The sequence below is a fragment of the Telopea speciosissima genome, chromosome 3 (genome assembly GCF_018873765.1).
Source record: "Telopea speciosissima isolate NSW1024214 ecotype Mountain lineage chromosome 3, Tspe_v1, whole genome shotgun sequence".
Taxonomy (NCBI): Eukaryota; Viridiplantae; Streptophyta; class Magnoliopsida; order Proteales; family Proteaceae; genus Telopea; species Telopea speciosissima.
This window is the reverse complement of record NC_057918.1, coordinates 71,114,662-71,129,901: the sequence shown is the minus strand read 5'-3', so window position 1 is coordinate 71,129,901 and position 15,240 is coordinate 71,114,662. Positions and strand designations below refer to the sequence as shown.

The 15,240-nt window shown below is 37.7% G+C and overlaps 2 protein-coding genes and 1 long non-coding RNA gene across 4 annotated transcripts; 2 read left to right on the top strand and 1 right to left on the bottom strand.

The window, feature by feature from the left end:
• The first annotated feature begins 744 nt into the window (after positions 1-744).
• Positions 745-3,390, top strand: LOC122654812 (small ubiquitin-related modifier 1). Its single transcript, XM_043849071.1, has 3 exons — positions 745-943; positions 2,586-2,735; positions 3,092-3,390. Exons 1-3 carry the CDS (start codon positions 869-871, stop codon positions 3,161-3,163), a joined length of 297 nt encoding a protein of 98 aa, XP_043705006.1. The 5' UTR covers positions 745-868; the 3' UTR covers positions 3,164-3,390.
• LOC122654813 lies at positions 2,607-10,357 on the bottom strand. The gene is made up of 2 exons (XR_006331968.1): positions 10,324-10,357; positions 2,607-2,762 (listed from the first exon to the last, which is right to left on the bottom strand). It is a non-coding gene; the product is annotated as an uncharacterized LOC122654813 (long non-coding RNA).
• Positions 10,358-11,201: 844 nt separating this feature from the next.
• On the top strand, positions 11,202-14,459 carry LOC122654811 (protein XRI1-like). Of its 2 annotated transcripts, none has more exons than XM_043849070.1 (9): positions 11,202-11,305; positions 12,077-12,132; positions 12,219-12,341; positions 12,431-12,570; positions 12,843-12,906; positions 12,994-13,093; positions 13,181-13,221; positions 13,594-13,674; positions 13,770-14,459. In XM_043849070.1, exons 1-9 carry the CDS (start codon positions 11,286-11,288, stop codon positions 14,045-14,047), a joined length of 903 nt encoding a protein of 300 aa, XP_043705005.1. In that variant the 5' UTR covers positions 11,202-11,285; the 3' UTR covers positions 14,048-14,459. The 2 variants fall into 2 exon arrangements, with proteins under 2 accessions (XP_043705005.1, XP_043705004.1); XM_043849069.1 differs by having other exon boundaries at positions 12,991-13,093.
• The last annotated feature ends 781 nt before the right edge of the window (positions 14,460-15,240 follow it).

The window sequence follows — 15,240 nt, the reverse complement described above, 5'->3', positions numbered from 1 at the left end:
TGAATGTTACTTGGTCTTGCTACTCCTGTGCCTAGACACAGGAGCATGCAAAAGTACCACCCTACCCTCATGAAATGAAAAATCGTATCTGTGCGTTCTAATTAGTCACCACATTGCTGTAAGCACTACACAACGAGCCAACAATCTCTTACCCTTTTAGAATAGATAAAGGAAAATAATAAAAAAAGGTAAGGGTACTCTACCTAGGCCTCTAAAGTTTGCACAAAGCATTGATTTGAACGAGATTTCTGCTTTTCCATAAGGGCAGAAAGAATATGGAGAGGGATATCTTACTAAAAAAATATGGACCGTGGTGGATTGGCTTAGATAAGGAAGAATATGGAGAGAGATACTTCCATAAAAAAAATCTGGAGGGAGATACCTTACTAAAAAATTTGGGAGTTCTCATTTTTCTTGTACAAGAAAAGTGTGCTTTTTGCTAGTGTTTGTTTTTTTGGGTAGAATGTGCTTTTTGCAAGTTGCATTCCACTCCAACAGTCCAACCTCGAGTTTCCACCAATTTTTTAAATTCTCGGCCGTTTGATTCCATTTAAATTAATTTCAGCCGTCCTTTATGAGTGGGCCATTTGAAACAGCTTTTCGTAGTAGCGAATCAATGATCTTCGTCAATGGCCTTTTTTCGCGGATTTCAAATTCATATAAAATACAATTTTTTGTCCTTTAGGGCTGGCTCTTCGTCTTATTTTTAAATATAAATACCCAATGGAAGAGGCTGAAAGGGTTTGTTGGAAAGTCTCCCATTGTTTCTCGAAGTCTTCAAGCCAGACGCGCTTCTTGTTCTCTCTCTTTCGTAACTGTTCATCTTGTTTTTGCAGTAGAAACCCTACTAAGGAAGAAATCTCTGAAGATGTCTGGAGCCCAGGAAGAAGAGAAGAAGCCTATGGATCAAGGGGCTCACATTAATCTCAAGGTTAAGGGTCAGGTAAGATCTCCCAATCTGAATATCTTGTGTATTTTTTCTTGGTTTGGTTTCGTTTTTCCCTTATTTTATTTTATGGAGTTTGGAATTTTTTATGCTTACATGTGAACCTGAGGAATTATTTAGGTGTACATTTTTTTTTTTTTTCCTTACAGTCTAATCGATTATTTTTCTTTCCTGGCTGTGATTTGAGCATAGTTATCTGGGTTGTTGTTGTTCTTGTCTGTTTCTTTGAAACTATGTTTAGGGTTGAGAATGGTTACTGTTTTGGTTACTTGAAAATCAATGTTTGAGGTATTGTTCTTCGGTCGTTTTGAGCTTGAAACTATGTTTAGGGTTGAGAATGGTTACTGTTTAGGTTTCCTCGATGTTCCATTCTTTTTTTTTTTTTTGTGGGGTGTTGGGGTAGGGGAGGAGCTTTGCAATTGAGGTTATCTTCCGTGCTTCTGTATCCAAATTTTCATTGAGGCATGGGATGTAGATTCCTGTAAATGAAGAACGATCATATCTCATATCCCACGTGGTATGGAAAGGATTCTGGGGATAGCTTCCGTGGTTGATTAGATGTTTCATCTGTTGAGAACTTGCATATCAGTTTTTTGTTTGTTTCCAATTTCACTATTTTTCTAGCACAAACTGCTAATGCAGCATGCTTCTATAGTGTTTTATTCTTGTTTTTCCATTTAAGTTACTAACCACATTATTTGGTGCTTAGCTTATTTATGCCATGCTTCCAAATTCATTGATGTAATTGTTCATAAAACCACCATGACCATAGTAGATATTATGTATGGTGGTTTATATCATTATAAATTTGATGTGGCGAGAAAATGCTTTGCATCCCAATCCATTGTTTCTCATCTTTTTGTGGAGTGTGGGAATGCCAGCTGATAAAATTTAAAGGTAGCACTTATTACCAAGCAAGTACTCCTTGTGGTGACTGTTGCAGGGTTGCTTGTTTTGGGATCGGAAATCACAAGTTTGTAATCCTTCACTTTTTTCAACCCAAAGTTTGCTTAATTAATTTTTGTGGGACAAATTATTTGTTAGTTTTTTTTATTACTCTGCTCTTTATTTAGCAAATATTACATGTATTGTCTGTCACTTTGAATTTTGAGTGGTTTTTTTAAAGTGTCAAATGTATAACTATTTCGAAGATACATGGTTTTGGCTGCTGTTTAAATATTTTCAATATGAACTCAAGACTTGTGTGAATGGGATGCTTAATGAAAATATTCAAATGTGTTTTGCATTCAATCAAGAAGTGCATGTAGATTTATTGAAATTCAATGCATGATTTTCTTTTCTCTTTCCTCTTGGTGGTTAGACCAATTGTATCTTTTCCCCCTCGTGTGTTTTTCATCTCAGAAAAAAAGTTCATAGTTGAATATGAAGGATCACATTTGTGCTTGTTATTAATTGCATAACATCTAGTTTATCAGTTTGAAGCACCCTGCGAAACCTGGTAATAGTAAATTTCCTAACTACCTGTGTATTTCACAAAGAATTGTTCTAGATTAGTTCGTAACCTGTGGATTCCAAAAAAGTTAAAGACTGGACCACAAAGAGGTCCAGTCTAGTGTGTCCTGCCTCTGGTAATCTTATTTTCATTTTTGTACTGTTATGTTATTTTTTTTTACTGTAGGATGGAAATGAGGTATTCTTCAGGATTAAACGCAGCACTCAATTAAGGAAGCTCATGACTGCTTACTGTGACCGTCAGTCTGTAGACCAAAATTCTATTGCCTTCTTGTTTGATGGTCGGCGACTCCGTGGCGAACAAACCCCTGATGAGGTTCTCTCTCTCTCTCTCTCTCTCTCACTCACGCTCTCTCACACACACACACACACACACACACACATTGTGCAAGCCATCATTTGCATATAAGAACAAAATATTAGTTATTTTAAATAATAAAAATAAGGTGAATGAACTAATAATAGTTATTCTTTTGAGTCAAACATAAGATGAACAATTATCTAAGAAGAAGATAAAGTTTTTTCATGGTTGTCGTGCTTGTAGCATGCACATTTCATGGTCTGTATTTTGCAGACTAAAGCAAGTATCTTCCTGAATTGTGCAAAAACCCTTCACTTGCTAGTCTTTAAAACAATTTGTGATCCTAATATTAGTTATGCCTTGCATGGCAGCTTGAGATGGAGGATGGCGACGAAATAGATGCCATGCTGCACCAGACAGGTGGTAGTTTTGGAGGTCTCTGAGACCGTCTGAAGTAAGAAATTAGATACTGGGTAGGTTACTCCTTAGTTAAATATTTGGTGGTGTGCTAATACTCTTTTACCTTTATGTAAAGAAAAGATCCAAACTGGACTGAGGAATCCAGAACTTGATTTCAGATTTTGGTGCAAGGACATTAGCAGTCCTTTCTGCATTTTGTCAGATATCAAAATAGAATGCTAGAAATTGTTACCATGCATGTTCATTTGATAATTTTCCTGTAGGCTTTTTCTTTTATCCTTTTTATGATGATGCATTTGATACTATACTTGGAAATGCTTGATGTGTCACTGATGGTGGAGACCTATGGATTTGAGATGATATGTGAATTCCAAAACTAAAGATGTAATCCAGCGGTGAGCGTCGTCTGAACTCTAGAGCCTGGACTCCAGAGTTAGCAGGTGGTTGATGTCTCTTGGAGCACCATTTTCTCTGTAGCACATGAAAATAGGTGTATAAACCAAGATCTTGTAGGCCCAGCAACACTGAAGTTCTGAATTTGAATGGAAAATGCAATCGTTAACTGTAGCCTGCAGGTTAATATACTTCTGCTAGTAATAGCAGCACAATCTCAGTGAGATTGAGAGATCACTTCAGTTGTAAAAATAAAAATCCGGAATGAAAGAATAAGTAGCACGATCAGCTGTCGATGTCAGTGGCAAGTACCCATAGGTTGAACCGTTGAAGGATTTGGTATCATATAAAAATTAGGATGTCAGCTGATTGCGGTTTGGTTCGGGACATGGAACCGAGAATAGGAATACATTTTCAAAAGCGTTGGTTTGAGTTGATTTCATGTTTTTTATTTGATTTCTAATTTATTTTGGAACCTATTTAGGTTTTTGGGTCAACTGTTTTACGTCTTATCTTATAAGTTGTCTTATGTTTTCCCACATTAGAAAGGAATTGGTAGCCGATGCTGCATTCGTAACGGATCGGGAATTGATCATTGAGTATTCATCACTTCCAAAGCTGTACAACACTGATATGTTATTGGCATCGATTGGCTGTGTCGGACTAGTTTGTCCCTTATTTTTATATGAAAATGTGTTTTTTTTTTTTTTTGTTGGTTTGTTTAATTATGTTAGTCAATCCTGCTTAACCGATATGGTATTAGCCAAGTATTTGTATCGGGTACCATTTGTACAGTATCGGCAATATCACCTGATACTTCAAACCTAGTCAAGATTGTTTGTATACTGTTGTCTAAGTTTCGGTATATGAAAAGCGTGCATTACAAATACATTGCCTGAGCAGTTGAAGCTTAGGTCTTAGGTATCGGTATTGACAACACCTAAATTGGTCTCGATCAATATTGTGTCAGGCTTGATCGGATCGTTTTGCCCCAAAGTATCAATACTTTTTACCCTACCCTATACTCTACCGATACTTGGGTTCTTTTGACCATTTCACCCTACCCAATTCTGATATTAGTTACGAAGCTAATATGTATTGGTTGATAAGTCCTTTTTTTGTTTTTCTTTTTTTGGTAAATTGGAATCTATTCATTAGAATGTGGGTTAATGGCCGTCGGGGATTTTGAGTCTGTTTCGGTTTGGTTTGTGATTCTTTCGGTTTCCGGTATTGTTCGGTTCAGATTTGGGGTTGTAATACCCCAGTCCGAAAGCTGTCCGATAAGACGTCGGTGCGGTTCGGTTCAGTTTGATCTGGCATACATAGTTTGGTCTCCATTTTGATACCCCTAGGGCCAGCACATTGCATGTGCCCAAGTGGCGTTTTTTCTCCCAAGAGTGAAATAGCTGAGAACATGTTTCAATGTTGAAATTAAAATCAATTTCAAGTGGTATCATGCACTCCACTTTAATGAGCATGTGTTAGTAACAGGGGTAAAATATGTCATTTGACATGTTAAAAAAGAAATGAAATCAAAATTACTTAATTTCCCTGCCACCACCACCAGTTAGGGGTGTCAAACATTGGTTTGGCCTGGTTTTTTGGTTAGGTTGAATCGATTTCGATCTAAATGAGACCAAAACCAAACCATTAAGGAACTTTAGGTTTCCAGTCAATTTTGATTTTTTCAATATCAGGCTACAGATTTAGATCAATTTATTATCGAGCTAGAACCACAATGAAATTTCCCAACCAAGGAGTTGCACTCGGGCTTTGGTAACAGCAAGATATTGCCACCATTGTCGAGAAATTGCAGTGTCTTTTTATTGACGAAGCCAAGGAGAAGAAGGAGAAGAAGAAGAAGAGAATGAGAAAGCGATGTTACCATGAAAGTGGAGACGAGGTGGCCCAATAAAGAAAATGGGACACAAGATCGAGGGACAGAGAGGATTGGGCCAGAGTATGCAGCACTTCTCCAGACATGAATTCTGATGGCAAACCTAACAACAACTGGGTTACCATAAATTGACCTGACCGAGGTCACCAATTAAATGACAATTGAGAGCGACAATCCATTCCATAGTGTGTGACTCGCGTGATCCAAAAATTTAAAATTGGGCTCGGTCCAGTCTCATAAGGGGCTCTTTGTGGGGTTGTGATATTATGTATTATATTATTTGTGTGGTTCTGGATCTATTGATTAAGTTATTCGTCCATTCTGAATTTACCAATTAAGTTATTGGTCTCCTAACGGTTCTAGAACTAATTGACCGATTAGGAATTGTTGAATTGCAACCAGTGGAATTGAGATGAATTCACATCCTAAATTCTTAAGATTTAAAATCATGAGAGCCAAGGTCAAGCCTGTTATTTTTTTAGTCTTTTAATTTTAATTGATACCGTCTTACCAAAAAAAAAAATTTAATTGATACATTTGGTCTCATATACTATTCTATCAAAGATTCAACTGTTAATTTAAAAGTCCATTTGGAAATGTTACCTTAAGAATATGCCTTAAAATAATCTTAATTTATGAGGGTGGTGGTGTTCCTACTTATTAATTGGTTGGATATTGGACAAGAGGTAATCTGAACTAGTTTCGTGATTTTAAGGGAAAAAATTTATGGTGAGTTGCATATCTCATGTGATTAAAATTATGTCATATTATAATATTATTGAATATATGTAAAATAGGTTGGGGAATATATAAATTTTTAAATTTTAGACTGGTTGGAAATGATTAGGAACCGGAATTGGCCCATCCAATAGTTAATGGTCCAGGATCTCAGATTTGGAACCGTAATATATATTTTTAAATTTTGGACTAGTTGGAAACAATTAGGAACTGGAATCGGCCCACCCAATAGTTAATGGTCCCGAATCTCATATTTGGAACTGATTAACTTATTAGTTCGATTCTAATCTTGACCCTTTAAGGTCAAAACCATTAAAGAATCAGATCGATATCCTAGAATCGGACCAATTAACACCAATTAACACCCTTATTCCATGTGGCAAATATTTCGGTCAGCAAGACATTAATAAAGGAAAACCACATCATATATAATATATGATATTTTGATATCCTTAGTATTTATAAATTCGCTCAACTTCACATGGTATAATGAATTTATGAATGGATAGGTTTCCAAGTAATTCATATTTTCATAGTATAATTTGTTAGAATTCTATTTAGAATAGAATTAATAATCCTATTGTGGATTAATATTAAATAACTTAAAACTCAGACTAATTATAGTATTCGCCTAATTAAGGGGGTCATTGGGTTATATTAGGAATCCTATGTAGACTGGCTTTAGTGTGGGCAGATAGATTCCTATTGGGACTATGCTGAGTGGAGCCCTCTAAGAATTATTATATAAAGAGAGCTAGGTCCCCCCTCTACCCGTCACAACTTTTAGTTATCAATTTCTGTTGAGTAGTGCATTCTAGAAAGAGAGGGAGATATTCAGTGTTTATCATCTTTGTGCATATGGTATTCTCATCAAGCTAGTTACTTTGGGAATAGAGGGGAAGCACCTAGATCTTTGGTCTTTATTTTTCGCTGCGATCATCATCATTATGGATGTGAAACAAGGTTAATGGTTCTATCCATGTTCTCTATTATTTATTTGACTGTGTTCTTAAACACCCTATGGAGATCCTGGCTTTTATGGTTTTGTCCCTGTTTGGATCAAACTATTCTAGCATGTGATATCATAATCTTCATAGATCCGTTTCGAACCTATATGGATTAAAAAAAAATAGATCATACTAAGGGAATCGAAATTTTTTGTTTAAAATTAAGTTTTTAGGGTTTTTTCAATTTTTGGGAAAACCCGTACGGACATAGGCTTTCTGCCGATTTTTTTAGCCGGTGAAAGTTGAAACAAATCATACAGTTAGGTAGAGCTCGGAATTCTGAGAATTTTGATGGATGGATCACCGCCGGTGGCCGCCGGAAGCGTCCTCAGACGCCGGCGAAAGTCGCGGGTGATCTCACCCTCCGACCAAGTTTAAACACAAAAAAAAAAAGTATTTATTGGGGTTTGCTTCTAAAGATGTTTTCAAAAACAATTAATAAAGAATGAGCAAGACCTCCTCTCTTTATATAAGAGAGGAAGAGACACCACTAAGGGATGTCTGCAAAAGATATGCCCCAGATCATGTCTTTTCCCACAAGACTTATTTGTTGGTCACTCAAACAAGTCATCTAATAGGCATACCCATAGGCTAGTTAGGTGTTTATTAGGAAAGAACTCAGCCCTCTAATACACTTAATAAAAACGTATTTTGAATCTTTAATTAAAAAGCATAAGAAATACAACAAAATAAAGAATGAAAAATCCAAAAGTACAAATAGGGTGCATCGGCGCATAGACATACATGAGAGTAGATGAGAGGGTAATTCATTGAATTTGGGGTTGAAATTTGGCACATGACCTACTTAAAACATGGGTAAAGGTTGGGCAAGCTGGTGTTGTACCCAGCCTGAGTCTGTCTCTCTCCCACGTCCTATGGAAATGTCCCCATGCCCTCTCCTTCCCGCTCTCTCTATTGGGCACAACCACTAGCTCCAGGAAAGCCAGCTGCATGCCGAACCCTCCCTTAAAATATTTCTTACATACAATCCAGATCCGGCCTCTACGGCATGGGTTGTGCTCAGCTAGGGGTAAGGCGGTCATTGCGGAACACCTTGTGTCTATGCAACACGACTGTTGGGGCAGCCCACGCAATAGAGGATCTGGATCCTTCTTACATGACTTCCGACCATTACTCTATTTTTTTAATGCGGAAGGTATTCATACACGGGAGATTCTCCCATCAAGTCCATCAAATAGGGGGTCTAAGGGTTTTTATGACATTTCAGATAGGCATAAATGTCAATCTGACTGCATTTAATGCAGATCGTGTACATACACGATCGTGCATGAAAACTTTTGCCTTTTTTTAATAGATAACTTTCATTTTTTTCTATACTTTGTCACAAGGTCCTCTTCTCCTCCACCACACCCTTCCACCAGAAGATCTCTCAGCCAAGACAATAAAAGGAAGAAAGAAACAAATGAAAAAGAATGTGATAATGGTACAAGACAAACTGCATTCGAGACATTGATGGGTCTAATCTAGAAGAACTACAACTTAGAAAATGGTCCGAATTCATAAATCTGTATTAAATTCTTAATTTCCTTGGTTCACTTGTGCCATGCATTACACTTGGCATCCACTAATCCATTATGAATTTGCCCAATAAATTAGAGAAGTACTATTACTATAGAGACTATAAATATTGTCATTACTCATTAACCATTAAATATTGTCATTTATATATTATTATCATTTGTACTTAGTGGTGAAAATGGGTTAAACTGGATTATCACAAGTCACAAGCATTTGAATATGGGGAAAGAGAATGCTATTTGGTCGCTTGCGGCGTATGACCCCTGTGCCAGGTACAGGACTGCGTGAAATGACAAATGCATCCTTTGGAATTTCTACCTTTTCATAGGAATGCAACAGTCATTTTGTGTGGCCCTGTGTCAAGGTGCAGGGGCAACACACCACACATGATCAAGTACCGTTCTTTCTCCCTTGAATATATACCAAAGCTTCAAAGCATAATGGTTAAAGGAACTGAGCCTGGCATGTTTGGGCATAGGTTTGAATTAAACCAAAACAAGTAGGCCAGAGCCAGACCATATAACCTTGGCCCATTTACCCAGCTAACCCTTATTATAGCCTATAAAGTTTCATACAATAATGTAAACATCCATGAGACACACATTACTAGAACCATCAACCATGTATGAGATGAGATCATAGATTTAGATGAGATGAGATGAGATGAGATGAGATGAGATGAGATCATAGATTTAGGTATCGGAATTGATATCGTGCAGTATGTATCGGTGTATCAGATAATTTACCCTCAAATGTACCATTGCCATACCCTTTGGACTAAGGGGTATTTTTGGAATTTGAACTTCTATCAGTGAGTGATGTCGGATTGATACCAGTATTAGTATCGATCGATACAGATACATATCGGCATGGTTTGTAATCTTGGATCGGATTGGATTGGCCAAGGTCGATCCCGAGATTTGACCATACAGAAAGGTTTGACTGGATCGTTCCTTGAATCGGCCAACTCAGTTAGATCGGCCTATCTGATCCGATCCTTGATCGATCCGACTGAATATTTTTTTATTTTTTAAAAGTTTTTAAGTTATTTTTAAAATTTTTTATATTATCTAGACGGATATTGACCAATACTGACCGATACCATTCGATATTGACCGATCCGATCCAGATAATATCGACCGATCCGATCCCAAGATTGAAACATCCACTAACTTTGACTGATACATGACCCGATCCATAAAAAACAATTTTGGGGGTTTTTTGACCGATCTTGACCGATTTGTACCGATCCAATCCCGATTCAGAAAAGTTTTGGCAATGACCGATACCGAGTCCAATACCTGGATTTTGAACTTTGCATATCGGCCATACTGACACCGATATGATGCCTAAAACCATAGATGGATGAGATGAGAATTTGGTAGCATAAGCCGATAAATTGAGGGGCTCTGTTTTTCACAAATGAAAACGGAGAAAGAGGGACAAAAAGCGGAAAAAGAGAAAAAGTGAAGGGGTGAGGGGAGGAAGAAGAGAAGTGGGCTACCAAATTTAGGTACGTGGTATCAGTCTCCCTGCACAGCCGGCACGCTTTCGCATTAAAAGCGGTAGCACGTTTTTACCTGCTTCAGATGCGGGCCCCACTGTACACCCCTCTCTGTCTGTCTGTCTGTCTCTCTCCCCTCCTCCCTCTCGTTTATGCACAGTATCTTCTGTCTATGAATTCTATAACCTTAATGAAAGCAAAAGAGGGCATTTCTCATCTCCCTTCTTTTATTCTACACTCAAAATTACACTTATACCCACCATCATTTTACATTTTTACCAGGAATGCTATTTCCCAAGGACCAAAATGCCCATTCAAAATGGTCTAATCTCTACGAACCATCATTGGATGAGTAATGTTTCTATCCAGATCTTCTATGGCGGGCTGCCTGTAGCGGCTTGTGCGGCGCAGATTGGACTGCACGTGCCATGATCATCTTACTTTCACTCGGATAAGGCGTTTAAATAGGGATAAGGCAGTCATTGCACAAGCGGCTCAGTCTATACCGTTCAGGCCGCTACAAGCAACGCACCGTAGAGGATCTGAATTCTACATTGTAAGGTATTAGGAAGGATTAAGATGATTGTGGCAAAATTGTAATATTTTCGTTCACAGAGAGAGAAAGAGAGAGGACCAAAACCAAAATTGCAGTGGCAGCTGTGTGATTGTGGTGAAAACAGTGTCCAAGGAAAGGACTTCTCTATATTATAAGAAATTGCAAAATGAGAAACTTTGGAAAACTTATTATAAATTGCTATAAAATTCCCACAAGTAACGGATTATATGGATAGTCTTCTCTCTGTCAATGGTTTAACCGATATTTCTGTGAAAGACTGAAGAGAGAAGAGAGTTAGTAGCAAAGAAAAAGAATAGAAAACAAAAAAGAAGAAGAAAGAAAGACAACCAGGGAAGAGACAGTCGGCGGACTACGCATTTCTAGCATTCTTCAAGCTGCGCTCAATATAATGGTTGGTATTAGTCTCTTAAATGGTTGTGAGTAAGGATTGACTTGGGTTCTCTCTGGGTCTTCTTAATCATCGTCGCCAGTTTGTAGTGGAACTCAATACATGGATTCCAACAATGATGGGTGAGTATTACATCAATTTCTTTGTGGGTCTTTTTATTTTCTGCTTCTGGTTGATGGGTTTGTTTGCAAATTGAGGTTCTGCGATTTGGGTGGAAATGTAGAGTTAGATATGTTTGTCATGTGTGATGGGTTCTTTGTTTAATGCAAATTTTATGACGGCGAACGATTATATATGTTTCTGGGTTTCTGATTCAATTCATGGGTTGATGTGTATAGACTTCTGAATTTATGATGAAAATGCTTCCAGTTAATCGTATCCCCCTACCGTCATTAGTAATTTCTGATCTAAACTCCAGATTGGGTCTTCTGTCATGCATTTGATGTTCTATTGCTTTGGACTTGTTTCAGTATCTTCTATGGCTGTCATACTTATGTTCTATTCTGTTCTAGAAGCCAGATCTAATGTTTATTCCCAACTCAATGTAAAACTGCTCTGTTTTTGTTACTATGTCAGTGAATGCTGTTTCATATGGTTACTATAATGCCATTTTTTAACCTGCATATTCCTCTAGGTTTTGTGCTTTACTTGTTTTGCTTTATCCCCTAAAGTCCATCCTACTGTTGCAATAAAATGCAGCATGCCATCTAGTTTTGGATCTAAAATAATCCAATACCTTTTAGTTTTTAGTTGTTCTTTCACAGTGTGTGGAACTTCAGCTTGATTCTCTGTCACTTGTGATTTTTTATACCTTTTCACACTTGAGCATTTTGTGACTTCTGGTCCACTTTTATGATTTTAATGCCTTGTTTCCTCTGCAAAATTTTTATTAGTGAACCATGGGAATGGCAAGGTGAAGACTACTATCTCCAAAAGGATTCCCATTTCGGTAAGTCCTTGTTGTGGCTCTTCCTTTAATAGTGGACACATGGGAGAAACTATCTTATGTTGAGTGGCTCCTTTTGGTTGAAACAGAAATCTCTAATAGTCTATGGGATGTAACAAACCAAAATGAAGAAAGTCTCTCCTACATGTTTGATGAAACAACCCCAATTAAAGATTGCGGAGATTTAGCATACCATGTTACTGACAGTGGAAGTATGTTCTGTTTTCCTTGTATCTTTGCTATATATGTATGTAGAATTGCATTCCATGCCCTCTTTTTAATTTGAAGGAGTGAGTTTCAGAAAATATGAACAAGGAACAGGAAGAGCGTAGGGATTCTTCATCGCAATTAAAAAGGAGACGGATGTTACAATTCAACCCAAGTAATATGGATCCCTGTTATTGTGATGAACAAATTTCATCTGCATTCGTAAAATCAAAGGTTGGTTGAGACCCACCATTCTCTTAGGGCTAATTTGTGTTTGGATTGGAGACGTTCTGTCATTGATTTTGTTTTGACTTTTTCCGACCACAGAAGTCTTAGTATGCCATACTTTTATTCTCAATCATAGATGTCTTGATATATTCTCCATGCAGCAGAAATGCATGTGTTAGATTGATGTTTATTTCTAAATGTATTACAGGTGTTTGGGTGCTATGAGTGGCAGAATTGTTCACATGTTTACTTATCAAAGCATCGTATTTTGTATTCAGGATTGGGAGAACCAAATTGGGGCAGCTTTACCTGAAACGTCTGATTGGGTTTCAGAAATCACAGGTTTTTATCTTGCCAAAACTCATTTTGTCTCCAAACAGAATTTGTAAAGACTATGATCTGTTATAATTATGTAATGTATGTTAGAAGATAGGTCTGCCTCTGGTAATGAGAGCCTGGATCAGTCTTCTGAGGGGTGGCTTGCCAATTGCTTCAATGACACTGAAATGCATTTAAGCTCCGATGATATGTACGCTTCTTTAAACTTAAAAGTATTAAAACTTCCAATAATTCCTTTTCCCTTATTTAATTAATTGTTTTGAAGCATGAGCCACAGGAATGTCTCCGGGGCCTCTGATGAGCAAATTGATGTTTCAGGTGCATTACCTTTTTTGTTTACAAATATGAGTTTATGAAGTTGTTCCTGTGTGAGGCCCCATTTGAAACTGTAGGACTCAAACCCACCTAACACCCAACCTGACCTTGTGTTGGCATGGGTCTCCTCTTTCTCAAACCTGATAATTGCAAAGGGTTCCTCACCATTCCTTCCCTTGCCGCTTCTTTCCGAATGAAAGGATGAAGCTTTTATTTTCTTTCAAACCACATTTTCCTTTACTAGCCAAGAAGACAGCAACATCTTCATGGAAGCACTATCATTCAGTTTACTTTTATTTGATCATTCACTTCTTGTCATCCAGTTTGTATCACAATTAATTCTTTAACATTGTGCTGCTTTCCTGCTTCCCTTAGAGTTCTGCAACTTTCCACCTGAGGTGGAAGCTCATGTGGTACAAGGGTGTTCTACCCCAACTCCTCGAAGTATCTTTAAAGGTATAGATCTTTTCCTTATCTTCAAAGTGTAGCCTGTTCTGTTTAAACTCCAAAATCACCAAATTATGGAACAACTACTTGTACTGCGTATTTAGGTAGGAAGTCTTTCATTCGAACTCCCACAAAGATGTCATCTGCTGTTGCCTATCCATTTGCCCTCATCAAGCCCTTGGGGGACCATGGAAATGTTACTCTGAAGGACATAAACCAGCGGATTCGAACTCCACCCCCTTCAAAGTCGAAGCAAAAGGATGATGATGCGTCTGTTTCTTATCCCACTTCAGCTTTTTCTGGAAAGCCTGTGGTTGTTAAAACCAAAATCCGCACTGAAGGAGGAAAAGGAAGTATTACAATCATGAGAACCAAAGGCTGAGCAGATAAGTTTATCTTGCTTCACTTTGTTATGATGGTTCCCCTGTCCTCTTTCTATCTCCATTTTTGGTTTTTTGAGGGTTGTGGAGATTTTCTTTATAATTTTCTGAATTCATCTAATGCAGAAATTGGTCTTGGTTCTCCTTGGAATTCATTAACACATGGAAGTGTTTAAGATTCCAAGTTTTGTTTGTAAGCAACCCAAGAGCTGATACTTTTATACATAATTACTTTGATTTCAAGAATGGAGTATGGATGTTGATGTGTTGTAGATCCCATGCCCCTTTTTGGCTTCGATGTAGTCTGTCAACTGCCACCATTTAGTTCTATAATGTGAAAAGTATGTTCTCTTGGTACTATGTATCCCTTTGAGCTGTCTTGGGCTCTTGATGCACTTTATAGCTTGCTAGCTCTACTTGCATTTGCTCTTTATATGCTCACTTCGTCGAGTTTGTTGCCCACTTAATCATCTAATTACCAGTTTCACACCAAAATTAAAGAGAACTACAATTTGGGTTTGGCATTGATATAAACCTGTAGGGAAGGTTAAATTTCATGTGAATAGAAATGACGAGCTTTCACAGTTGTGGAAACGAGATTCATCAGAAACTTGTAGTTTTGTTGTATGTTTATGGTAGTTGAGGTTGTTCTAATCAATCGTTTCTTCATTAATAGTGATTCTGTGGTTGAAAAGTTAGATACTACTCTGAAGTTAGGTACTCCATCTATGCCACAAAGATAGTCTTGTGTGAGGTTTTTCACTGTCCCAAAATGTTTGTCTATTCTAAAAACCAAGATATGAAGTTCTATTGGATTCCCCGTGTTATTGTATTCACTTGTCATAATTGTTTTCCTCTATTATGTAAACCAAATAATAGGGACAATGTTGGTGAGAGGAGGACCGGGTGCCGTTAAGGACTCCAAAAGATAGCAAAGGCAAAAAATTTCAGAGCATTGCCAATCTTTCCTTTACTCTTATTTGCTGTTTTGCCCAGGAAATTGTAGAAACTTAGCCGATTGAAGCTCATTATGAAGCTATTCCCTCTCTCCCCACCCCCCCCCAAAAAAAAAAAAAAAATCTCAAGAGGGTCGAGGCCACCAAGCCTCCAATAGAAGGGGCAATGCTCTGGATCTCCCCTGCTTGCAGAAATGTTTGGATCAGAATGGGGGCTGGGTTTTATTCCGGGCTGGGCG